The sequence below is a fragment of the Dermacentor andersoni genome, chromosome 4 (assembly GCF_023375885.2).
Source record: "Dermacentor andersoni chromosome 4, qqDerAnde1_hic_scaffold, whole genome shotgun sequence".
Lineage (NCBI taxonomy): Eukaryota > Metazoa > Arthropoda > Arachnida > Ixodida > Ixodidae > Dermacentor > Dermacentor andersoni.
In genome coordinates this window covers 7,180,078-7,205,423 of record NC_092817.1, presented here as the reverse complement: position 1 = coordinate 7,205,423, position 25,346 = coordinate 7,180,078, and the positions used below count along the sequence as shown (strand labels likewise).

The following is a 25,346-nucleotide window of genomic DNA, read 5'->3' as shown; positions in this document are numbered from 1 at the left end:
CCAATCTGCTATTTTCCTTAACGTTACACCCGTCATTCTTCTTTCCATACCTCATTGCGTCGTCCTCAATTTGAGTAGAACCCTTTTCGTAAGCCTCCAGGTTTCTGCTCCGTACGTGAGTACTGGTAAGACAGCTGTTATACACCTTTCTCTTGAGGGATAATGGCAACCTGCTGTTCATGATCTGAGAATGCCTGCCAAACGCACCCCAGCCCATTCTTGTTCTTCTGATTATTTTAGTCTCATGATCCGGATCCGCGGTCACTACCTGTCCTAAGTAGATATATGCCTTTACTACTTCCAGTGCCTCGCTACCTATCGTAAACTGCTGTTCTCTTCCGAGGCTGTTAAATATTACTTTAGTTTTCTGCAGATTAATTTTTAGACCCACCCTTCGGCTTTGCCTCTCCAGGTCAGTGAGCATGCATTGCAGCTGGTCCCCTGAGTTACTAAGCAAGGCAATATCATCAGTCTATTTCATTTCTAGTCTCGCCGTTCGGGCTCCTCCACGTCCACTTTCGGCTATCCCGCTTGCGGAAGAAGGTATTCATTATCCGCATATTATTCTGTTCCGCAAACTCTACTAATAACTCTCCCCTGCTATTCCTAGTGCCTATGCCATATTCCCCCAATGCCTTGTCTCCAGCCTGCTTCTTGCCTACCTTGGCATTGAAGTCGCCCATCAGTATAGTGTATTTTGTTTTGATTTTACCCATGGCCGATTCCACGTCTTCATAGAAGCTTTCGACTTCCTGGTCATCATGACTGGATGTAGGGGCGTAGACCTGTACAACCTTCATTTTGTACCTCTTATTAAGTTTCACAACAAGACCTGCCACCCTCTCATTAATGCTATAGAATTCCTGTATGTTACCAGCTATATTCTTATTAATCAGGAATCCGACTCCTAGTTCTCGCCTCTCCGCTAAGCCCCGGTAGCACAGGACGTGCCCGCTTTTTAGCACTGTATATGCTTCTTTTGGCCTCCTAACTTCACTGAGCCCTATTATATCCCATTTACTGCCCTCTAATTCCTCCAATAGCACTGCTAGACTCGCCTCACTAGATAACGTTCTAGCGTTAAACGTTGCCAGGTTCATGTTCCAATGGCGGCCTGTCATTAGCAATGGCAAACTGAACTCGACCGTTCAGAAAGTGTTCCAGCCTGCGGACTAGGTTTTGACTGATCCAATGGTTTAATGAGAGAATGATTGTCAGATACTTGATCGAATCCCTTTGAAAAGTAGACAAGTATGGCATCTATCTGAAGGAGCTCATCCATATAATGTAGCAAATCATGCACAAGTTCTGCCAGTTGAGTTTCGCAGGTTCGTTGCTTGCGGAAACCATGTTGTAGCGGGTACAAGTTAATTGATTCGAGATGTGGAATTACGCGTTAAAGAAGTTTGGCTGGGATACTAGTCTGAGAAATTGATCTGTAATTGGTGGCAAGTTCTTTGTTTTCGGCTTTAATAATTGGGACAATTTTATGTATTTTCCAATCGTTGGGAACAATTGAGTTTTGCAGGGATCGGTTAAATATTAGGCACAGTATTTTACTAGATATTGTAATGGTATTTTTCAGGAGCTTGCTGTTAATGTTGTCGCAGCCTGCTGATGGTGCTATTTTAAGAATTTTATTAGGTTAGAATTAATGACGTAGTGTTGTACAGAATACTAATGATGTTCTCGCTTTAATAGTGGACCTGTGTTTTTCGGCAGTCTTTGATTTATTGCGTGGAAAGTTTTGCTTTCCAGTTTTTCTCCAAAATGCAGAAGGGCTATCCCAACTTTACAGCAGGTGAGTTAGGCCAATCTGCGCAACTCACGAAAGGATTATGCATCACGTGATTCTAATAGCCAGCTCGCCAACAAAAAGAGCAGGCGCTGTCTGCACCGTTTCATTGAGGTTCGGCGTGATTTGGCACCTGTCAAAGGTTCTAAAATTTGCAGGGTCACGACAAGTTCCCATTATTCCCCCCATCCCTCCCCATCTCATTTATCTGCCATCCACGCCAATACATGCAACCAGAACATGACATTTTTGCACTCCCCCCAGTAAATTCAAAGGTAATATTGTGACAAGTTGCTCGAAACGAGAAAAGAAAAAAAAAAGTTTGATAGTGAGGGATATCCGGAGTTTACGTATGGCAAACTCTGGATACCCAGAGTCCGCTGAGTTGGCAAAGGCAAACCTAGTCGAGCGATTGAAAAGCGCAGAAGCGTATGAGAGCAGAGACACAATTATTGAATGCGTCTAGAGCAGTTTTACAAAAGCATCCCACAATCTTTGAAGCTGTGGGTGCAAGACAGAGGAAACGTAAACACTGTGGAAAGGGTGGCCGAATTTGCTGAAGAGTACACAACAAGTAGAAAGCCGAATGCTGAGGATGAAAATTGGGACAGTCAAAATGGACCGCGGAAACAATTTACATTCAAAGAGGGATCGCAGATGAAACAACCGGAGCATGTAGACACAGAGAAAAGGATGTGAGAAAAGAGCAAGGTGAATTCAAATGGCAAAACCATACAAAAAGAGCAGAAAAAGGAATTCGAATCCTTTAGACCGATTCGCTGCTAAAAGCGCCACAAACTCTGACATATTGCTGCGAACTGAACTAAGATTAGCATAGTTTTTTCCTATGTGCACGAAAGAGACGAGAACATGGAACTTTTAAACTTATATCTTCACAACCCGCACATTTATGATAAACCATGCGAGGTGTTATGAGACAGTGACGCCGCCATGGACATTTTCCATCTGTCTTAATGACGATCAGTGACTTCACCGGAGAAGCAACATGGATTAAACAGGTTGTGGAAGAACACAGTATGTGTCTGCCGATGGCGAAAGTCAAAACCAGTGAGCCATTCGGGGAGCTCATGACTGACACTGCAGTTTCTGAATTCTTGCCACTGCAGTACCCTTACATTTTTTTAAATTGGTCGGAACAGTTATTGAGTGAGAAGGGGCTAGAACTTGGAGAAGACGTAGTACAGGCGATGATGTGATCCCAAGCTCGTCAAATCACGTCGCTTTCCCCTGAAAATGCAAAAGCCACTGCAACAGAAGTAGCAAAAGCCTCAGCAACAGAAACCAAGCTAGGCTCGAGGGATGAAAAAGCAGTTGAGGAAATCGTGTCAGCTGACCAGCTCAACGAAAGTGCATGACAAGGCATGTGTCAAAGTTCACACCTGCAGGGAGAGCAAGCTGACGCACCCGCAAGCTGACGCACTCGCAAGCAAGACAAGGTCATTACTGTCACCTGCCCCAAAGAACTTGATCGGCTCTTACGTGTGGACAGAGAGTCACTGGCAGCCGAACAAAAGAATGACGTCAGCCTAGCTAAACTACCGGTAACAGCTAAAGAAAGCATTACTAGGCACAACGTGATGATGCATGAGAAATGAGGCTTGTTATATCGGCACCAGATAGACCGAAAGGGCAGGATTCTGGATCAGTTAGTCATACCTACTAGTACAGGGAGGACCTTTTGGGTCCCTGTCATGGAAATGGAATTGTGCGACCGCCTTTGAACGTTGTAGCGCGTAGTTTCGCGTTACTGTGTGAATTTTCTAGTTTCCATTTTTTTTCCTCTTCTTCTTTCTCCTTTTATTCCCTTTATCCCTTTCCCCAGCACAGGGTAGCCAGCCGGTACTTACACTGGATAACCTCCCTGTCTTTCCACCCCTTTGTCTCTTCCTCCTCCTCCTTTTGGGTCCCTGTCATGGAAATGGGTGGTCTGGTCATCTAGGCATAAGCAAATCGAAAGAAATATTGCTTATGGAACGCTACTGGCCTGGCTGTTTCAAAGGTGTGAAAAACTTTGCGAGATCGTGCGACGCCTGCCAGTGCTTGGGTAAACCAGGAAATATATGGAAAGCTCCACTAAAGGTAGTGCCTTTAATATCAGAACCTTTCAAACGACTTTTGATAGACACGGCAGGGTGTTTGCCAAAGACAAAGTCGGGTTACAGGTACTTGTTTGCCATGCTGTGTCTGTCCCCAGTTTCCAGAGGCAATCCTTCTGAAAGAACTCAGCTCCTACGAGGTAGTAGACGAGCTTTTGACAGTATTCGCCCGAGTTGGGTTACCAGCCGAAATTCAGGCAGATCAAGGGTCTGTGTTAGAGTGATAAAGTACATGCTAAATCTGCTGGAACGGCTAAGTGCAACACAAGAACTAGTCAAAAAGAATATGAGCATGGCACAAAAGAATGCCAAGCTCTATTACGACAGGAATGCGAGGCTTCGAACATTCAAGGCTGGGGACCAGGTAATGATCCTCAGACCTTCAAGAAAGAACAAGCTTGAAGTTCACTGGGTTGGACCCGTTAAAGTGTTGCACAAACTTTCAGATACTAACTATGCTCTGAAATTGCCCGGTCACAGGACGGAGATGAGTGAGTGAGTGAGTGTCAACTTTATTATTAGAAGGGGTAAGGGATAAGGGAGGCAAAGCTATGTAGGCTGCCAGGCTGTGCTTCTCGATGGCATCTTCAGCTCGTGCCAGGACCCGTGTTTGGATGTCTCGGTCGGTAGCATAGAAGCATGGATCGGCACACGCGCGGACGTCCGTGCCACACGCCGACCCACAGCCGAAGAGGAAGCGCCTTCTCCTTTCAGCGTCCAAGTAACCCCGCCGTGAGGCGGCGTTAGCAGCGTAACACTCGCGCCCTCTCTCGTACTGCGCTTCAACCACACCGACCGCGGCGGGGCCCAGGCCACACGGTAAAGCCGGATTACAGGAGACGGGAGCTATGCAGGAAAGCAACGTATCAGGGGACGCGTGAGAGTCGCTTATCCCCACAAGGGACTGCTTGGGAAATATCTCCATACATTCAGCAATCGGCCAGGTACTAATAATGTATAAAATAGAGCTAACATCAATTGAACCCGTAAGATCAAAGCTTTATAGGGCGTCTCCATGATGGAAAGACATTATGGAGGGAGAGATACAGCGCATGCTAGAGTTGGGAGTTATTCATCCCACTGAGAGCGACTACACGTCACCGCTAATACTTGTGAAAGCGCCTAATAAGGACTCCCGTCCGTGTGTTGACTACAGGGAGTTAAATGTCATCACCAGCGATCAGTTGTACCCGACTCCCAACACTGAGGAATGAATCGAAAGAGTCAGCGCTGCTAAATACATTTCGACTCTAGATCTTGTGCGGGGATACTGGCAATTTCCCCTTTCAGAAAGTGCCAGCCGCTATGCTGCATTTATCTCACCTGTAGGCGCTTTTCACCCTCTCATTTTTAGCTTTGGGCATAAGAACACACCGTTTACCTTCTCTAAGTTGATGGATATTGTACTAAAAGACTTGCAGGAGTTCGCATTACCATATCTTGATGATGTTGCAATCTTTTCTGACAGCTGAAAACAGCACATATCGCACCTAAAGCAGGTGTTCTCGTGGTTGAGGGAAGTAGGCTTAACGACGAAGGTGGAAAAATGTAGGTTTGGCTGCTCGCAGGTTACTTATCTGGGCCATGTTGTCACCAAGGGCACTAGACAGCCGGCTGAGACGAAAACAGCTATGATTAGAAATTTTTCACAACTACGTATGAAAACACATTTGTTCATTCTTGCGACTTGTTGGGTACTATCAACGGTACATTCTGAATTATTCTCAAATAGCAAGCCCTTTAACGGGCGCACTCGCACAGAGTAACGTGCACCGGGACAAGGACACTAATACCCCTGTCGAGTGGGCAAGTTAAGTGCACTTACGAAGAGTGCACTTCGGGACCTTGAGTGACACTGAAGGCTACGCGGTGCTAACCAGGAAAACAGACTGCATTCGCAGTAAAAAAAATGGCAACAGGCTAAGATCATGTTTTTTGAAGATGTAGATTAAAATAAAAAGACCTCCTATAAAGTGATTGCTTTAGTTGTATCATAAATAAGAAACAATCTTAACCTATATTTACTCAACAAAAAACTAAATATTTTTATCATATGAGGGTCAAGGCCGGCCAATACGAATGCCTAGCCAATCCAGAACAATATGGTGGCGTGGGACGAGGCGGCATTTGATCCTGCTAGAACAGAATATCAGCGAGTTCTGTTCTGATTATTTTGTTGAAAGCTGTTCAACAGCTAGAATGAACTTCCATCTCCTTTTTCTATGCATTACATTTTGTATCATTGAAGCCGCTGGCGGCGAGTCTACGCACTAGACCAGGAAAGCGCGTTCCATGAATGCACTCAGATCGTAGTGTACTTTCCTGCGAGTACACTCTGCTTGCGACGTTTAGATTTGGGAAAGTGCGCTTATAACTGAGTGACCTCTAAGTAAGTGCAATCTATGTAAGTGCACTTAACTTTCTAGCTTGACAGGGGTATAAGAATGCTTTCCAAGGTTTGAAGATGTACAAGTTTCTCAGCCTGTGCTTCGTGCGCCAGACTATACAAAGGAATTCATAGTTCAGTGCGACGCAAGCAACAGGCAAATGGGTGTGGTAGTTATCCAGGTCAGCGATGTTAATGAGGAACATCCTATCCTCTGTGCCAGCCATAAACTAACTGTAAGAGAGGAAGCCTATAGCGCTGCAGGGAAGGAATAGGCCTGTTTGGTTTGGGCAGCCCAGAAGTTGTCGTGTTACTTGTAAGGAGTGAGATTCACCTTCAAGACCGACCACTGCCCTCTGACATAGCTTAATCAAATGTCACCAGAAAATAGCAGCTTGCTCCAATGGAGCCTCACCCTCCAACAGTAAAACTTCTCCATTAGATATAAGAATGGAAAGCTGCATAGCAATGCAGATGGCTTGAGCAGGCTAATTTGAAGCTCATTCTGCGTTTAGGGATACCGAATAAATTTTGTTGTAGCTTTTCTTTTTATTTTATTAAGCCAGAATGATCCTCCTTCATTTAGCAGGACTTCATCCATGATTGCTAACTTTGTCGGCACAAAATTTCTTCAATATTTGCATAGCGAAATGCAGTATTTTGTTGTTTCTGCACTAATGTTTTCTTTGAAGCCTGGTGGGTCTAAAGTGAGATCCAAGATACTTCAATGCTGCGCAGAGCTGTGTTGTGGGTTTCGATTTGCTGCTGCCTGTCATTGTGAGATGTTTTGGGGTGTATGTCAGCATTTCGCAGCTGGTTGCTGCAAGCCAAGTCATCCGCCTTGCCACCAGCTATTCTTTTCCTGCCCAGCAGTTATCAGCACTGGCAAGGTGAGATTTTCTGGGCCATAGAGGAGCTGTTACGATTCGCAAGCGGGGGAAGTGACCTTCCAGCCTCTCCTACCCTACTGCGACGAATCACTTCGAGAAGCTAACAATGCGTCCCTTTGGTCAGACCAACGGCAACACCAGACAAATTTGGCAAATAGAGTGTTCTTGGATGGTACACTGCTGCTGTCTCTGACGATGGGAGCAAGAAACTCCTGGAAATGGGCATTCTGCGCCACTTCCTCACAGCCACTGCTACCCGCCAAGGTAATTTGACAGACACTCTAGCTAATTGCTGGATCATCCCAGGAACCAAGAAGCGCCAGTTTGAGTCAAGCAAGACAGTCCCCGTCTTTAAGGCTCCCCTCCATTGTGTGTTTTCAGTGAACAAAGGTGCCGGAGTGATTGTGCACGCCCTCGCCCTCAATGCAGACGTTCGGCGACTTTGGATGATCTCTCTCTTTCTCCGATTGGATGAAGGTATGACGGCAGATTTTCCTGGCCTAGCGGTCGAGGCACGACAGAGGGGATTCAAGTGGACTTTTTCGGCTCCTCAGGTGTGCTTCAATTCTGTTATGCTAGACTGTTGAGATGTAACATTCTCTACTCCTTATGTAGATATTGTAAATAAACCCAGTGCTCTTCGTTCTCAATGAGAACCTGTCCCGCCCTTCAACAACTTCCTCAGCCTGAATTAGTCTGATGACGGCATGGGCCAGCTACCCCTTTTGACATGCCCGACCCTAACGTTTACAACATGGAACGGCGGGTGTGACCACCTCACATTCATCTAGAGTCGAAACTTCAACATTGTTCACTGATGAGCAGGTCCAACATGGTTGGCAATTATCAGACCGTGCCTTGGACCCATACGCCTACACACTGAGAACAGCACAGACTAACACTGCACGCAGCGCACATGGCAGAAGCGTGAGGCCGATGCGAGATTGGATGTTTGGCACATACCGACCACAGAGCAAAGAAGCTACGGCCTGCCAGATCAGAGTGACAGGCCGAAGGCTTCAGCCTTCAGCCTTCAGGCCACGAAGGCTTCAGCAGCCGTTGCTACCAGTGCAGCGAACTGGGACACACATGAGGCCGAGGGCAACTATGCGTTTCGGGAAACGAATGGAGCTGTTGGTGATCCACCTTGAGTGCCATGCGGCAATCTCAAACATAACTGGTGCTATTGGGTTACTTGCGCCTTTGGCTTGTCGCATAGGAGATGTTGCGGACTCACCGGAGCCATTCAACGAGCTAAGAATAGCGTGAAAGAAGTTTGCTGCATTGTTGGATACTGGGGCAAGCGCTTCTTTATTTGGTGACGAGGTGTTGCACCATCTACACGACAGCAATATCTGCTTGAGAGATAGTGGCACCACTTTCTGCCTTGCTTCTGACACAGCACAACCAAGCGGGCAGCTAGGCTAGTGATCTATTGGGAGAGATATGTCAGGGGACAACTCCCTGTACATCTTTCTGGTCTACCAATGCATGCTATTTTGGGTCAAGACTTTCACGCCGAGTCAAGCATCATGATAGACATCGGCAGTGGAGGTTATCGAGAGAACATAATGGGTGCTTCGAAGCTTTTTGCAAAAACGCTCGTGGCAGCGGAGACATGCCAGTTTCTTGGTGCAGCGCGAGCTGGCCACAGCCAGCCACAGCCAGCCACAGCCGAGCGAACAGTAACCAGCGAAGGTGAGGAGAGCAACAGAGCAATGGCAGCGGAACAGTGGGCCACAGTTCTGGGAGGGGCAGTGCACCCACTTTTGTCAGGCAGAAAGGGCACGACTGTCATTGCTGTTGTATGAATATGTTATTTTCACTGACCGCACTACGCTAGTCAGGCACAAAATAGACACTGGTGATGCTGCGCCATGGAAAGTTATTGATAAGCTTGACTAAGCAGAAAGCACTTGACATCGCCTTAGACTAACTCACCAACACAAGCGCTGTAGAAAGGTTGAACAGCCCATGAGACTTTCCAGTAGTTTTAGTCGCGAAGAAGGACGATACTTATTGCCTTTGTGTATACTACCACAGGCTGAATGGGGTTATGAGGAAGGATGCATACACCCTCCATTTGCTCTTTAGTATTATGTAACCCAGGTAGGGTGAAGTACTTTATGACACTCGATGCTAGTTGTGGATACATTCAGGTTGAAATGAACAAGCGTGACAAAGAGAAAACGGCTTTTACTTGTGACCGAGGGCTCTATCAATTCATAAGAATGTTTTTTGGCTGGGTAGGAGATCCCACTACTTATCAGAGATTGATAGACCGAGTTACGGGAGATGCGAAGGTGCTCTTGCATATATGAACAACACAGTGGTTTGACGTAATAGTTCTGCGGAAACCCGCAAGGTGGATAGAAGTAATTAATAAAGGGAAATTCAGACATCCACCCGTTCGTAGCAATTGCTACAAAGGAAACCCATACGGGTTCCTCGAAAGAAAAGCCTCACAGTTTAAGAAAAATTCATCTTGGTCCGAGACTGTTGCGAGAGCCAGTGGTGCGATTATCTTGTGCCATGAATTGTTGATTATGACGTATGCATTTCCCTTTAGAACAGGTGTCGACAGTGTTACACCTGGATCTGGTCAATTATGCTACTTATCACAGTGCCGTTGTGTGCAGTGGACAACTATAATTTCCAGGGCCAGAACAAAACTAAACATGGCAGTGCAAACTGCCTGCAATATTCACGGGCACAACTGATGCACCTGTGGCGCTGACGGCACTACACTGGCCTCGCAGTCGCACGAACCGCTAGCCAGCGCCCGGCAGGCAAACTTCCATCTTGTGCAGCCTACACCTGGGGTGCGGCACTGAAAGCCACCTTCGAGCCCAGACTATGATCCCACCTCGCGAGCCCAAGCAGTGCAGCTGAGCAGCCATCTTCGAGTCGGCATCAAGTATCTGCCAGCTGAGGGCTACAGAACTGCCAGCCCGACGCTCAAGAAGGCATCTGCAATGCTTCTTTGGTCGCCAACCTTGGTAGGATCTTAGGAAAACGGGCACCCAAACCCCTCGGGCGTGCCTAGCTGCCAGCCTCAATGTATGGGAGGAGGGGGAAGGGCTCCTTAAAGGGAGAAGGGTGTGGGGAGCACACACGCCCATTTCCTCCTACATACTCACATTATCGTGTTCACATGCTGCGAATGTATCAAGAGCCGGCGTAGACACAGAAAGGTGCACTGCGCCCTCTCCCAGTTCTCGCTCGCTCTTGCGACGTGCACACCCTTCCCCCCGACTGAAGGGAAAGGTATCCAACTCGCGAGGACGACATTGCTCTCGCAAATGTAAAAGAAAGCTATAAAAGAGCATCACCGGAGGAGACTCTCTCTCTGGCACCCCAACCTCGAACCCAACCAACGACCTAGTGGACTACAGCCCATGAGTGACCTCGTTGCCTGACTATCACGCGCAACGGGGCAAGTCTAGTTATTACCTATTACTGAGTGGACTTTCCCTCTGCAAGTGTTACTTATTGCTCGCAGCAAGAAACATTGTTAGACCTGACGCCACTGGGTGCGTTATTCATCCGAACCCAACGTAGCTGCGACTACACAGACGAGTTGCAGAGTACTGCGGAACGACTGTGTGTGGCTAGATCCAGAGCTTGCCTTCAACCCTAGCCTCACACAGAGAGTACCCCAACAATACCAAATTTGCCTCTATCATCGACGGCAACACCTTTAAGACTGCCATTTCCACTAACTTGATGTAATTACACCATATTACCCACTCCTTTCTGTAATGTTATTAAAGGGACACTAAAGGCAAATATTAGGTCAAGCTAAAGTTATAGATTAGTGCTCAAGAATCTCTAAGGCGTTAATATTATTGCGAACAGAGCCTTAGTAATCGAGAAATTGAGGTAAATGTAGGAAGGGCATGATTAGAGCCTCCCCCAGGATATTCAAATACTACCTGCCTGATGACGAAGGCACTCCTCATTTAAACTCTTTCACAAGTACTCAACCACTCGCTATAAAAACATCATTGTATTGCATTATAGGACAAACAAAAATACTACTTGTCCAGTTCTATTTCATTGCCAAAAAAAGAAAAGGAACTCACTGCCATTACCCTTTACAACAACGCACACGGTCGAAAGGTTTCCTTTTCCCTTGACTCCTCTGCCGCCCGAGCTTTGAAGTTTCAGTAGTATGGCTATTGCATAGTGCTGTGCTGGTTTTCCTGGCTCACAAAACTCCCACAAACTGCGAGTAGCAGAGAATTCCACATCCATGTGATGTCGTGGGATGTCCAAACTTTCCATGCACTTTCCAGACACAGCAGCAAATCCACAGCTGTGTCTTGGCTCAATTTTTGCATGGCTGCACATTTGCGTTTTACACAGGAAACCTTACCGCCATCTGCCAGGTGCTGTTTTACTCATCGATGGCAGCAAAGGGTGATGATGGCGTATGCAAGGTCACCACTCCCTGGTTGGGTGGTGGGAGATTTGAATTGCAATAAAGGTATTTGGACCCCTAAGACGCAATTTTCTTGTGAATTAAGTATTTTCTTGGCATGAAACAAGTGCTGTGACATTTCTGGAATGGTATTTAAACAGTCCACGCAGACTTAGTATTTGCCTTTAGTGTCTCTTTAACCTGGAGAGTAAATAAATGAAATAATATGAGACTGCCGAACTAAGAATAAGCGAAATTTTGTACTCGTTATAGCATGCTGTTCGGTAACTTGGACTCCACCAGCACGACCTCATGCTTTTTCAGTCACCAAGCGCAGCAGCAAGAGCAATGATTTTAGCTTTGATAGGTCGCCAATACCTTCTCTAAATCAAAACTAGCAAAGCCTAGTTAATCCAGAAGTAACCCAACGTGCTCAAACATTGTGACAAACTAGCTGCTACGTTCACATCTTTATTCTTAACATGTAACAGTGTTAAAAGGGTGTGTGACATAAGGTACTATACCACTGCCCATCTCTCTCAGTAAATGGAACTCCTATTAATCTGAGCATATTCTCCAGCTCCTTGAGGTCCCATTTAACGACATATTTCATGTGCACTCATGGAAATTGTATTTTAATTTTTCTACTCCCCTGCTTGGTCTTGTAGGTGAGCATGCACTAAACAAATGTGTCTGCAACATGAGCACAGTCCCACCACCCACCAGCTTGGTGACATAGAGCCCGCTGCATGGACTGGTATGGCTGCTGTCACTGTGGCCCAGCGTCCAGGCCTCGCAGAGTGCCAGCAACCAGGCAACCGAGCAGGGCAGCCACACTAGGGCAGTGTGCCGGAAGCAGGGGCTTACACTGGGCAGCTCCGTGTCCCATGAGGAGGATGTGTTCTGCAAACAACAATATTCATGCTGGCAGCAACCAAAACCACATAGCACAGGTACCTAAAGTCAATCGTACTTCACTGCTGCCTTTAAATTCTCATGGGGCACTGGGAAAGGCTAAGGCTACCTGCAGCCACTTACAGCAACCTGCATTTTTACTCAGACTGCTCTTAAAAGATTTAACATTTACACAAAGATGTCATGGAAAGATAGTAGAGTAAAAACTCATCAAACCGCACCCGCATAAACAGCAGCTTCGTTTTAAAAGTAGTAAAGTCATATCCCCGACTCAGCGGCCATTGAAAATAATGTGTTTTGTATACGCATAAAGTGTACCAGCTTATTGCGTACGTATCAATTAACACATAGTGTTTCCACTTTTCGTCGCGCAAACACGGCGGTGCGTCATCTCCATCGGGCAGCCCGGCAGAACAACAAGCCTCAGAAATCAGCAGAACGACCTCCAAGTGCCCTGTGCGTTTGCGCGTTAAGCCACATCAACATCAACATCACTTCAGCGCCGTGCCAGAGAGTGTTGTGGCGTCGTGCAAGCGAGAACTCATGTCATGCTGAAACTCGGATATAAAAGACGCCGGGTGCTTAGCTTAGAAGAAAAATTAGAGATTGTTCGTGCTATCGAATGTGACGCGAAAAGTCGGTGCCGGCACATGACATGGGTCTACTGTTGACTATGGTGTGTGGCATTTGTAATGCAAAGAAGTTGCTCGGCAGCGCTGCTGCTACCACAAAGAGTTGTCAGCTACGAGGTTCGACTTTTCGCCATCATTGCCTCTGTTGTTGCCGAAGTATCGCCTAGTGACAGTGATAAGGACGACACGGAATGCAACAGCACGGGCGATTCAGGCCCGACAGTGGCAGAAGCTGCGCGCTACGTCAGCCTCATAAATGCAATCGTCGCAACGAGAACAGCCCCCCGCAATGAAGAGGTGCCCCGTGACTTCTGCAACACTACTAGAATCGAAAAGGCAGAGCAGCGAGTGGCACACAAAATCATCCCCCCACCCCAAAAATGCGTGAATGAGCAATTCTCGCATCAAAACGATGCTCATTGTCTTCTTTGACAGCCGAGGAATCATCCATTTTGAGTTTCTACTGCAGGGAGAAACTGTCAACTCAGCCTTTTACCTGGAGGTGCCCAAGAGATTGAAACCCCGGGTCACGCGCATGAGAGCCGACATCAAAGACAGGGCAAGCTCCACTATGACAATGCCCCCAGCCACACATCCTTCATTGTTACCAACTTCCTGGCCCAGAACAATACCCTGGTGGTCTTGCAGTCCCGACTTGGCTCCGTACGACTTTTTTTTGTTTCCCCATCTGAAGAGAGCACTGAAAGGAACGTACTTACTGGAAGACTGTGTAAAACATTCAAAAGCATGTTACCGCGTTTTTGAGAGACATTCCTGTCGAGGACTTTCAGGATGCCTTCCAGGCGTGGCAGACACGTCTCCGCAAGTGTATTGATGCAGGGGGAGAGTATTTTGAAGAATTTTAACCATTTGTACAGGTCCGGTCAATAAATCTATTTTTTCCAGAAAATGCGCATTACTTTCATAATGGAGCCTGTATGTGGGGGCATCATGTCCAAGTCAGTGCTTCCAAGTAGTGTTACCAGCAGCTGGTGATCGGTTTCTACCGTGAAGTTTAGGCCACGCACGTACCGGTCAAAACGGTGCACTGCCCATGCTATCGTCAGCGCCTCTTCTCTGATTGGCTGTGGCACTGTTGTGCTTTGATTAGCGACCTGGATGCGAACGCTATCGCACGTCACTCCCCCGATGGTTGTTCCTGCAGAAGAACATTTCCCAATCCAAATGAGCTCACGTCGCATGAGACAATGGTATTATGATCAGGATGATACTTTGCGACGCACAGGTCCGAGGTGAGCATCACCTTTACCCGGTTACCAGCGGTCTCATGAAGCGGTCCCCATTGCCATGCATTTTGCTCGCCTAGCAAAGTGCGAATAAGGGTGGTTGCCTACGAAAGGTTGAGCAGGAAGCAACCAATATGATTAGTCATGGCGAGGAAGAGCCTAACCCCAGCAAAATCCTTGGGTGGCTCCAAGTTGCACAGTGCTTCGAATTGCTCGGACTTAATGACTTGGTGTGGTCATCGACCCCATTGGGGTCGATGACCACACCATTGGGGTCGATCCCATTGGGGTCGATGACCACACCTAGAAACTTTTTGTCTTAACCTAAGCAGCATTTTGACTTGTTGAGTTTAACTCTGGCTCTCCTCAGGCATTCAAGAACCTCCACAAGTCGCTTGTTGTGCTCTTCTCGGTCTTCGCCAAAAACCAGGATGTCGTCTATCGTGTTGACAACGTTCAGTTGTCCCTCCAGAATTTGAGTGGCATTTCTCTCTGAAGATACTCTGAAGTCAGGTCAAAAGGTAGACGACAGTAGCAGTAGCATCCAAATGGTGTGATGAATGTGGTATACTCTTGGCATTCTTGTGACAATTGCACTTTGTGAAATCCTGCTGTTGTGTCCAGCTTCGAGAACCCTTTTGCGTAACCCATAGGCCCGAGCACCCATTTGACCGTTGGAAGCACATGCCTTTCACAGAGAACTCCTATGTTGAGCTTTGCTGCCTGATGCCTTCGGTACTGTGACCAGACTGGCACACCATCGAGTCAGCTTTGTAATGTGCCTGATGACACCTTGTTTTTCCATCTGATCCAACTCCTGCTTTACCTGGTTGTACAGAAGAATGGAAATTTTGCGAGGTACACTGACAGCAAATGGCCTGGCATTTGGCTTGAGTAAAATAGTGTACTCCTCCCCTATGGTACCAAGCCCTTCGAAGTTGTCCTGGCCAAGGGTTGCATCACTTGCAGAGCTGGCTTGCTTTTCAGGTCGCCGTGCAGTGTTGATGAACTTCATGACTTCTAATGCGAGGATAGCAATGTAGCCTATTTGAGGTGTAGACTGCAAAGGCATGACGTACACTGACTGTATGCAGATGCAGCTCCTCTGCTCCAATGTAGCTGTTAACTGGCCAGTTACTTTCAAAGGATAATTTCCTGGACCAGCGAGATGACCTTCCAGTTTTTTTATGCGCGATGGTACTCCCGAAAAAGTGCTTGGAACGATGGTAACTTCTGCTCCTGAGTCGACCTTGAACTTGAGTGGGACTCCATTCATGTGGACCCAGACAAACTTAGCGTTTGCCTCATGACTGGTCTTAACAGCATGCATCTCAATGGCATGTGACTGTTGGCTTTGCATGTGTTGTTTAGCTAAGCAAACTTCTTCGAAGTGTCCTTTCTTTCTGCAAAACTTGCAAACAGCTTTCTTGGCAGGAAAAAATTCCTGCTGATGCTGTTCTTGTCTACAAAAGTGACACAATCTGTGTGCGCCAGCAAGGAGCATTTCTCTCGATCCTGATTGCTGGCCCGTGTTTCGGTGCATCAACAACGACTGGCCCAGATAACTGGTTCTCTTTTTCAGCATCCTCGTGCAGCCGTGCATGCAGGAGCACTTTACAAGTGTTAGGTCAGAAGTGTGGCAGAGTTGTTCAGATAACCTGCTGTCCAACAAACCAACGATAAATCGCACTCAAACGAGCCTGTCCTCGATGGACGCCGAGCTGTAATCGCATCTTTTTACCATGTTTTGCAATGCGGAATAAAAAGCATCAACGCTTTCATCTCCTTACTGCATCCGCTTGCAAAAACGATAACTCTTGTGAACTTCATTTTAGAGGGTGCACGAAATACGAGGTGAACTTGTTTTTCACAATGCTGCACGACTGAACTTCGGCCGACATGCTGAAAGCTGGCAGCATGCGCCGAGCTTGAACACCCATGCAATAAAGAAGCGTTTGTAGCCGAGCCTCATCTGTAGCTCGGTGCCATCCTGCAGCATAGGCATAGTCCTCCAACTGCTCAATCCAGGTAGACCATGCACTTGGGTCAGCAAAGTCAAAGTTCGGTCGCTGGCAAATGCTGCATCCAGCTTGTCTGTCATTACAGAGAGTGAACAGCAACCACTTCTGGCACCATGTAAGATGAAGGATGATGACAGAGGCTAGCCGCGTCTACACAAGTGACTCAGAGCGGCGTTCAACAAGCGAATCCCCGCGCCTTTATTAGACTACACCATATGTCTAGAATGCATGATGCATAGCGCCCTGTACACAGGCGTTCCTTGCCTCATTTTTGATGATTTGTAGTAGGTTCCTGTCTCAGCTCAATTTAATAAAAACAAAATAATGTTACCGATGATGGAATCAAACCTCTGTCATCGAGCACAGCATACTTCTCTCATTCTAAAGGCGTGCAGCTTTGTGAAACCTCGGCAAGTGCACCACGTGCCATTTTCTCGTCTCCTTTCCTTGTGACAGCTCACGCTTTGATGCGCTGTGTCAAAGTGCTCTACAGTCGAAACCCACGACAACAAAATCTTGCGACTACGAAATTCTCATGACAACGAAATATTTTCGTATCCTTGGTGAACACCCATAGGATTGTCAATGCATTTCGGACTTCTCGACAATGAAATGTCACTGTACTACAATTCCACATCAACGAAATTTGCCGGAATGTAACCCCGCATGTTACCTAGTCGCACAAGGCCAGTAGGCTCCAAAATGTGCTCAAATGTGATTGCTTTGCACTAAAATTGCATAAAATACCACCACATTACACTTGTGTGGGCGATGCCATTTTCGTTTACAAAAACAACCAAGCGCCGGAAACACGTCATGGCCGTCATCTTGTTTGTTGATCGCCTGTTTGAAGTGGCAGCATGTTGCACCGACACATGACAACAGTTTTTGCACACTTAGTGCAGTGCGTAATGTGCACCTCGGTGAGAAAAATGTAGCAAAAAACAAGAATATCCACGTCGCAGCGACGTGGAATTGTTCATGGCGCTTGTGATGGCGGTCGCGGAATGGAATGCCACGCATCAGGCTGTGATTGAGCGATCGTCTGGGAATATGCATTTCTTGCTTCAAGAATGCTGGTTTTGATGCCATCCAAGAGGCATCACATGCAGATTTGGTGCTGGACGTAGATTTGCATGAAGGGGCCATAATCTTGATCGACTGCCTTCGTAATACAAGATACAATCATTTTTGTGCTCGGCACCAGGCCCGTCAGAGCCTATGGGCGACAGTGAGCGCTGGAGAAATACTGCTGCATGCGTGGCTTGCTGTCGCTCTGCATTCGGTGCCGAGTTATGCAAAATCTCGCAAAAGTGATCGTATCTCCAAAAGCAACTGAGCGAGGACACTGCTTCACGGCAGTGCTGCCACTGCTGATCGACACATGCGGCGCACTTTGTACTGTCAGCAATGTAGTTCTATATCCTATCTGTGCTGTCTCATTTCGCAACAATGAAATTCTTGCGAAAGCAAGTTTTTTCGCGTTCCCCGCCCATTTCGTTATTGTGAGGTTCAACTGTATCTCCAGCATCGTCCCACTATCCACAGTACTTTCCTCATAGCAGATTACGCTATGTAGAAACTGTGCGACATTGTACTAACTTTATGATCACCAAGTTAATCATGTTTTTAACATTTTTTTGCTGGAGTACAAATGACATCATCGTTTTAACATACACCACCTGACAAAGCCACAGGTACATATGTTGTATAACAGATAGTTGCTAATGACGCCACAACCTGTGATCTCTTGCCTACGCTAGTTGATTACCTATGTAGAACCCAATAATTGTCATGTCTTAAGCTCGCGGTGAACAGGCAGTACAGAAACCATGCCTCTGCTGCCATATGATCGTCTTCAACATCATATGTACGCTCATGAGCCACACATACAACTACTCCTAGTTGCACTGCACTTTTTCACATTTCACAATTTAAACAAACACATTTGTTCTGCTGGTAATGGCTTACGGAACCCCAAGCAATGCTGGATAACCGGGTACCTGCAAAATGCTTCGCATAATGTCAACTACCACACTGCATGCGATCTGAACAATTTCTTAAAGGGGCCCTGAACCACTTTTTATCGAAGTGGAGAAAGGCATTTAAAGTGAAAATGGGCTATATCAGAAATACTTTGCCGCGAAAAGTACTTCAATGTGTTCAGCAGAAGCAGAGTTACTAGGTAATCAAACACGGCCTCCACTGTGCTCCTGTTCCTTCTTCAATGCCTTGTGAAGAACTGCGAAGGCTACGGCAAAGGCTACGGCACAGTGGGGCTTGCCCACAACGCTCTGCCTTCTAACTATCACCGTGGTGTGCAGTTCATATTTCATTTTGGACGTTAACGTAGACGCCATGATTTCCGCCTTTTGCACATACGACGCACCAAACATAAGCCAAATGCTGTTGTCCTCAGCAAGCTGCAGTGCACTTAGCCAGCGGACTCGTGGTGGCACCACGCAGTGGCAGCGGTATCTAGGCACTGAAGCCAACCACAGCTTGGTGTCAGCTATCAGCCAATAGCAGCCATCTAAGCGAATGACGAAATAATGCATCTGATGACAAAATAAAGCGCCCAGAAGAGAGTGAGAACAGGGCCTTCTGTTGAAAAGAGAGAATTTAAGAGAAAGGTGACTTCGCGATCCGCTTGCAAACTCCACGTACCGCGTACAACAGCAAAACTTGGCTGAGATGTTTGCAGCAGCGTATGCTATCCGCGGACTATGTTATTTCACTAAGCCCGAGGGGTGGTTCAGGGCCCCTTTTAAGCTTGCCCTGATCACATACCTTTTCAGGCATGCATACACACTTTATTAACAATGATAATGATCTACCTTCAGATGCAACACACAAGCACCAGTAAACTTGGATAAGCACAAACTGATACTGTTTTTTAGATCACAGACTTTTCCAGTGATATCGCTTTTGATGATTCACTAGCTTCAGGAATTTGTCTACATTATCTTGATCGAAGTAGGCACCCCACTCAGTCTTAACCGTCAGAAGACTTCCAACAGAAAGTTCAGAGACCAGTTAACGAAACTTTTTTGTGAACCGGTTTTTTTCATAAAAATGGACGCAACAACATAAAATCGTAAAACAAGCCTAAATTCATTAACTTGACGAAAAATTCGGGAGAGTTGACAGGTATGCAGCACACACAAATTGCACAAAAGCCAACAGTTCCAGTCTACTCACTTTACAACCTATTTCATGCCTGCTCTCTATGGGCAAAAATGTTAATTTCATTCCATTTATGTCAATGAAGGAGCATGCTCCGTATAATACGTTTTCAAGCGACAGACATCACACAGGAAATGGAACTGAACAATTTGCAAAATTATTTTAATGGATAAGAAAGGAAACAACACAAGCACTGAGCTGTCCATTTCACTGATCAAGAAATAAGCCAACAAAATGTGTCCATATGCAGTACTCACCCAAAATGATGTGTTGCAAAAGCCATCCATAGCTGATAAGAAACAAGTGCTGTAAATATTAGAAAAAATGTTTCTTTGTTTAAGTGCATTCACGCAAGATGGAAATTAAATAGAACTTGAAATGTGCTAAGCAAAAAAAGAAAGAACTTGCAGTAAAAATGATTCTCATTCCCCCCGTCTGGGTAATACAAAAGTGGTTTGGACAGAACTGGGATACAAAGCAAAATACTAGTATGTGTCAATGCCTCCAACCGCATTTCCAGCCGTCCCTTGGTTGTGCAACACACAATTTGGGATGGCAATGGGGCATATGTATTGTAAGCAGGATTGTGCCAAGGATTGGTGGTACTCATGCTGACTCATCCATTCTGAGCTCTCGCAAATCCAAAAACACTGTGGAATAAAACTACAACCAAACTGTGGAAGTTACTTCGCGAATGTGACTAACTACATGAGACTCTTTTGGGTGGTGTTGCCATGCACGCACAAGCCTCAAAAGGAACGATGCTCACTCATCGGAGCTCACTTCAAGACTGAATGTTTATTTTACAAGAGACACAGGACGGCGGTGAAGCACATACTTACAAAAGGAAGAGAAGAGGAAAGAAAACACAAAATGCAAGTCAGTTTACTGCACTGAGGCTTTCATTTTTGTTAGAGGCACTGGTGGTTTACACTCTGCAGGTGGCAATGGGCCTGTTTGCCGAAACATGGCAGTACGGATCAGGTAGCGGAGCAGTGCACTGGCCAAGAGTGGGTCCAGCCACTGGCGTAGCGGGGCGTCTTTTGCCCATCCGCTTCTCTATTTTTCTATGCGGTACGTCATCAGGCCTCTAACCATGCAAAGTAACAACTGGGCTGTGGTCGCTTACTACTTCCAACAAGCACGCCCAGCCTAATACAATTATGGAATCTGTCATTCAGTGCAAACAACCAAGACAGCTGAAACAGTGGCACATTTTATCAGTCGCTGCTTTTTGTTCTTGTTATTACAGAACATAGCACTAGATGACTTTCTGCCATGGTGCTATACTTCTAGGGGTGTGCGGTAGTGCGATTAAAAGACTGGACAAGAGAAGACACACAGGGACACACAGCGCTGTGTGTGTCCGTACACCCCTTGAAGATTCATTACCAACAAGCCCACATTGCAACCCTCATGAGCTATACTTCTGTTATACCCAATAAGAGAGCAAAGCTCCACAGAGGTAACCAGTCACTTACTGCACTAGAGATCAGTGCCCTAGGTGACATTGTTTGATCTACACAGACACAGCTACTCAGTAGAATGAAGGACAGGCTGCCTTCATGAAGGCGACACACCTCGATATTCAAGCTGTTTACAGCTATGTGGCAGAAGCAACAGATTCTTAATTACTTGAGCTACAGGCCATACATGGTGCAATCATACCTGTTTGCACTTTACCAACATAGTGACGTTCACGACTATACCATGTCACTCAACACTGTGAAGCAACTGAAACAAGTTACAAACGTAATGTGTATCTGTGAAGATATCTGGGAAGAGATCCACAGACTTTACATGTCACGTAGACTACACATTTCTTATGAAGGATGTCGTCCCAATTCACCATCAATGTTCATTGGATGCAGAGTCACAGTCAGAACCACTATAGTAATTAGCACATGATATCACTCTTCCCCTATTTCCCGCTCGACCTTTGCAGCCTGAAAATCTATTCTCTGGTAGGAAACATGCACTCTAATCCTCCTATGAGCCTGCTACATTTCCTAGAACCTCACTCAGGTGGAGGAAGTCTCTCTCATGAGGCTTCAAACAAGAGCAGCTTTTACACCTCCTGTAACCTGGGCTTTAAGACACTGTGAAGTGCATAATGTCCTCTGCCTCTGCAACGGATACTGGTCATGTGTTGTACGTGGCTCCTAAGGGCAAAAGCCAAACTAGAGAAAGTGCAGCTTAAAGGTACCAAGGTACGGACAGACCAGCCTACAAGCAATTAATCAAGGACAATAATTAAGTTCCACAGACAGGTTGTCCACCTTATCTACGAAGAAGCCCGGCGCACATTCCTTCAATTATAATATGCTGTATGGCAACACGTGTGAACAAAAAAAGAATGTATTCCATGAACAGACAAAAGAAAATCACTGGTGACTGTGGCTGTCCATATTCATTTCACCACAGTGAGAACGTTTTTATTGTGAAGCGTGCTGCAAAATGGTGCAACTATAAATGCCGACACGCTTTTACTTGATGCCACAAAGGTGCTACAGTCGTCCAATCGAAAAAAACGAAAACACAGTTGCTGCGCAGAAAAGCAAAAATATCTACATTAATTAAAAATGGGTTGACTTTCTGACATGAAATAACAGGAGTTCCAAACCAGGTGAAGTTGACTAGTTTGTTGAAGTGCATGACTGTCCAATGGCATTTTGCTGGGCTTTCACTGCATGCTTACCAAAGAAAACATCGGGTAATAACCGACTCACAACTCAAGGTTCCAAGTGCATTGGTATTCTTTATTTAACTCTGAAGACGTTAAGCAATCACTACAGGCTTTACGTCCATACCACGAGTTTCGCAATGCCTCATGGCTCGCTACCAACTTTTCAAGCTTATCGGGCTCATTGATATGGCCTATGGCCTTCTTTGGTGATACCAGGAAAGATTATAAATGATGCCATCCTTGGTTCTCATTCGATCCAGTACAAAGCCACCATGACCTAGCACGCAAGTTCTCTGTATAAACATCGACGCTCGAACGCTCAGAGAAAGAGCGAGAAAAACTTGCTTGGCCCTAAGGATGCGTATCGCACGCAAGCTAAGAACGAACTCGCCGCGTAGTCTCAGATCGCACGTATGCAGCCGGTTTTCTACTGCCAACAAGCAGCCGACTCGACACTGCCCAACACTAGTTCATAAATCCCAAGTATCTCTTACATATTTTAGCTGCCACGCAAAATTGTGTGGACCAATTATATATATACACTCAGAGCAGCAACTATCCAACTGAATGAACAGCAACTAGCGTCTATGGGAAACAGCAATAATAATAATGATAATAATAATAAGGAAGAAGGAACGAGCAAGCGTATCACGTGAAGTACCTGCGCTAATCCAGTTCCCACACGTGCGTACGCGCTAAAAATCTGTCGAGCCAAAGAGCCTTCCGCTCCTTCCGTGCCTGCGCAGATGAAGGTAGGTTGAAAACGAAACCATCAGGTGTTCCGGTGTTGCCGGTGCGGTGTAGCACGTCTGCGGCTTTTACTATAAATCCACCAAGTATGACTGGCATGACCAAAACTTAAATATATATTGCGCAGCATTGCTATCATGAGTTGCTAACAAATCACAACTATCCTGACTAACCCATGACTCTGTCTGTGCTATGACTAACTAACGAAGCAACCGTGCAACCGTAGAATAAAGAGGTGCAACCACAGAACACGGTGCAACTTCAAAGCCACCAGCTGCGCGCAACACGATTTCCCTTCTTTCTCTCTCTTCAAAACACTTCTTTATACTTCCTAAAAGAAGTGTGGCTATTTATTAGCAAGTTTATTTTTATATACATTATATACGAGCTAAAAATTAAGCAACTATTGTCACAAGGAGATTACGTAATAATCAGGTGGAGTCCAAACCCAACGGAATCGCCAAGGGACTGGTGTCACGGAGCGTTCGCCTGCCAAGGCTGGCAGCGTGACGTAATGCTCTCTCCTAAGTGAAGGATCAGCTTTTTGTTCCTCATTGCTCCGGAACCAGTGCACATAGAGTTCCTCACAATGTAATTCTAGTATTGTATGCCTTACATCTTTCCAAAACCAAAACGTCTATGACGCGCATAGAGTTTCTCACTACTATAGTGCCTATATCACTACTACAAACTGTATGATGACGCGATTCTGGCTCTCAAAATTGCGTTCAGCGCATTTAACCAGCAAATACACAGCCTTTAAGATCCGCGTTTTAACTCTAGAGGGCGCCACCCTATGAGACGTTAATTTGGGCCAATTTTGGGCACGTCAATTCGTGTTTTTGTCATAGTCTAGTATATTCATAGAGTTTCTTACCAAAAACTCTACGAGTACTTGTATATAGTAACTATACGGGTACTTTACTAGGCTCGTATAGCCCAAGACTACAAAATCATTTGGCAACCATGTTAGTGTTTTTTTTGCTTTTTGTTTTTAGTTTGTTTCGTTTCTGATGCTGTGGTGCCAGCGCGGTTCCGGTGTGCTTCCGAAATGTAAGACATTATTTCTTGTCTTCGCAAGCATTCTTTCAGTATCTGTATCCGCGGCGGCACTGCTTAACTAGCGGCATTTAATTTGTGTGTCGTCGTCTTCTTTTCTCCAAGGTCGAAAGTTACGTTCAAGATAACTCTGACGTCGGACCCGAAGCTGCCTTACAAGGTGTAAGTGCAGATTGTCATTCTTATTTGCGATCACATTGTCAGGCGTTAGAATCTTGGAAATCTGTATTCAAGTAAAGCATCACGCCACCGTGAAGCAGGCAAGGTCGCTTATAATTGACCGTAGTTCCGCTACCTGGGTTGACATATGTCATCGACTGCTTTTAATGGCAGCTCCACGCGAACTTAAAACTGTGCAAACTCCTTTTTCAGCCTCTGCGTTCCCGAGTGCACTCCTTTCACAGCAGTATTGAAGTTTGCTGCTGAAGAAGTGAGTTCATTTCACATGTCGCCGAGCGACTCTGAATATTTTTATTTTCCGAGACAGTTGCGCTATGTTTGGCTTTATAATTAGTTCCGAGACAAGCCTCTGCTAATTGTGCTTTTCTTTTATGTTCACGGCATATTTTTTTTTTTTGTGTGTGTGTGTGTGTGTGCTTGCAGTTCAAGGTGCCACCCGCAACCAGTGCTATTATCACCGATGACGGAATCGGCATAAACCCTGCCAATACTGCTGGTACGTGCCTTGTTTAATGGTTATATAAGCCGATGGTTTCTACACGGCGTTGCTTCTCCCTCTTCCCTGCACAGGTACCATCTTCCTGAAGCACGGATCAGAACTTCGGCTTATTCCCAGAGACAGGGTTGGACGTTCCAGATGACCAGATGCTTACTAATATTGTGTACAATGTACCTAGCACCTGTGCTGGCCGAAGGCAAGATTTTCTGAACTAAGATTAGTTAATAAAACTGTTCTTTAATCGTTTGCCGTTTCGTGAAAGAAGCTGCACAGCAGCGCTGAACCTGCTGGGGACTGCAAGGCCAGCTGCTTGGTAGTACTCGTTCATGCATCATCTGCACAAGTAGAATGCGAGTCATTTTCCCATCAAGCTGCAGTAGCAAGGTATACTATTTACAAGTGTGCCAAAGATTTTAGGGACATATCCTCTCCTCAGTGGCCTTTGTCTTTCCCTAGTTCCCTTCCTCATGTAGGGTAAATGTATTATATGTTCACAGGAATACCCGCTCTTCAATAGGCAAATTTATCTGAATGCCTCCAACTGTTATCAACCATACTGG

General features: G+C 46.0%; 2 protein-coding genes across 2 annotated transcripts in view; one reads left to right on the top strand and one right to left on the bottom strand.

The window, feature by feature from the left end:
* Positions 1 to 23,307, bottom strand: part of LOC126535912 (multidrug resistance-associated protein 1-like) — a 335,731-nt gene extending 312,424 nt beyond the window's left edge. The window contains exons 1-3 of the mRNA XM_050182763.3: positions 22,960 to 23,307; positions 19,870 to 19,918; positions 12,335 to 12,514 (exon numbers count right to left, since the gene is read on the bottom strand). Coding sequence (XP_050038720.1) covers positions 12,335 to 12,514; positions 19,870 to 19,899 — 210 coding nt within the window. The 5' untranslated portion in view covers positions 19,900 to 19,918; positions 22,960 to 23,307. The remainder of the gene's footprint in view (positions 1 to 12,334; positions 12,515 to 19,869; positions 19,919 to 22,959) is intronic.
* Positions 23,308 to 23,997: 690 nt separating this feature from the next.
* Positions 23,998 to 25,032, top strand: Ufm1 (Ubiquitin-fold modifier 1). The gene is made up of 5 exons (XM_050182791.3): positions 23,998 to 24,101; positions 24,213 to 24,269; positions 24,480 to 24,537; positions 24,711 to 24,783; positions 24,858 to 25,032. Coding segments are annotated over exons 1-5 (261 nt in total). The 5' UTR covers positions 23,998 to 24,099; the 3' UTR covers positions 24,929 to 25,032.
* The last annotated feature ends 314 nt before the right edge of the window (positions 25,033 to 25,346 follow it).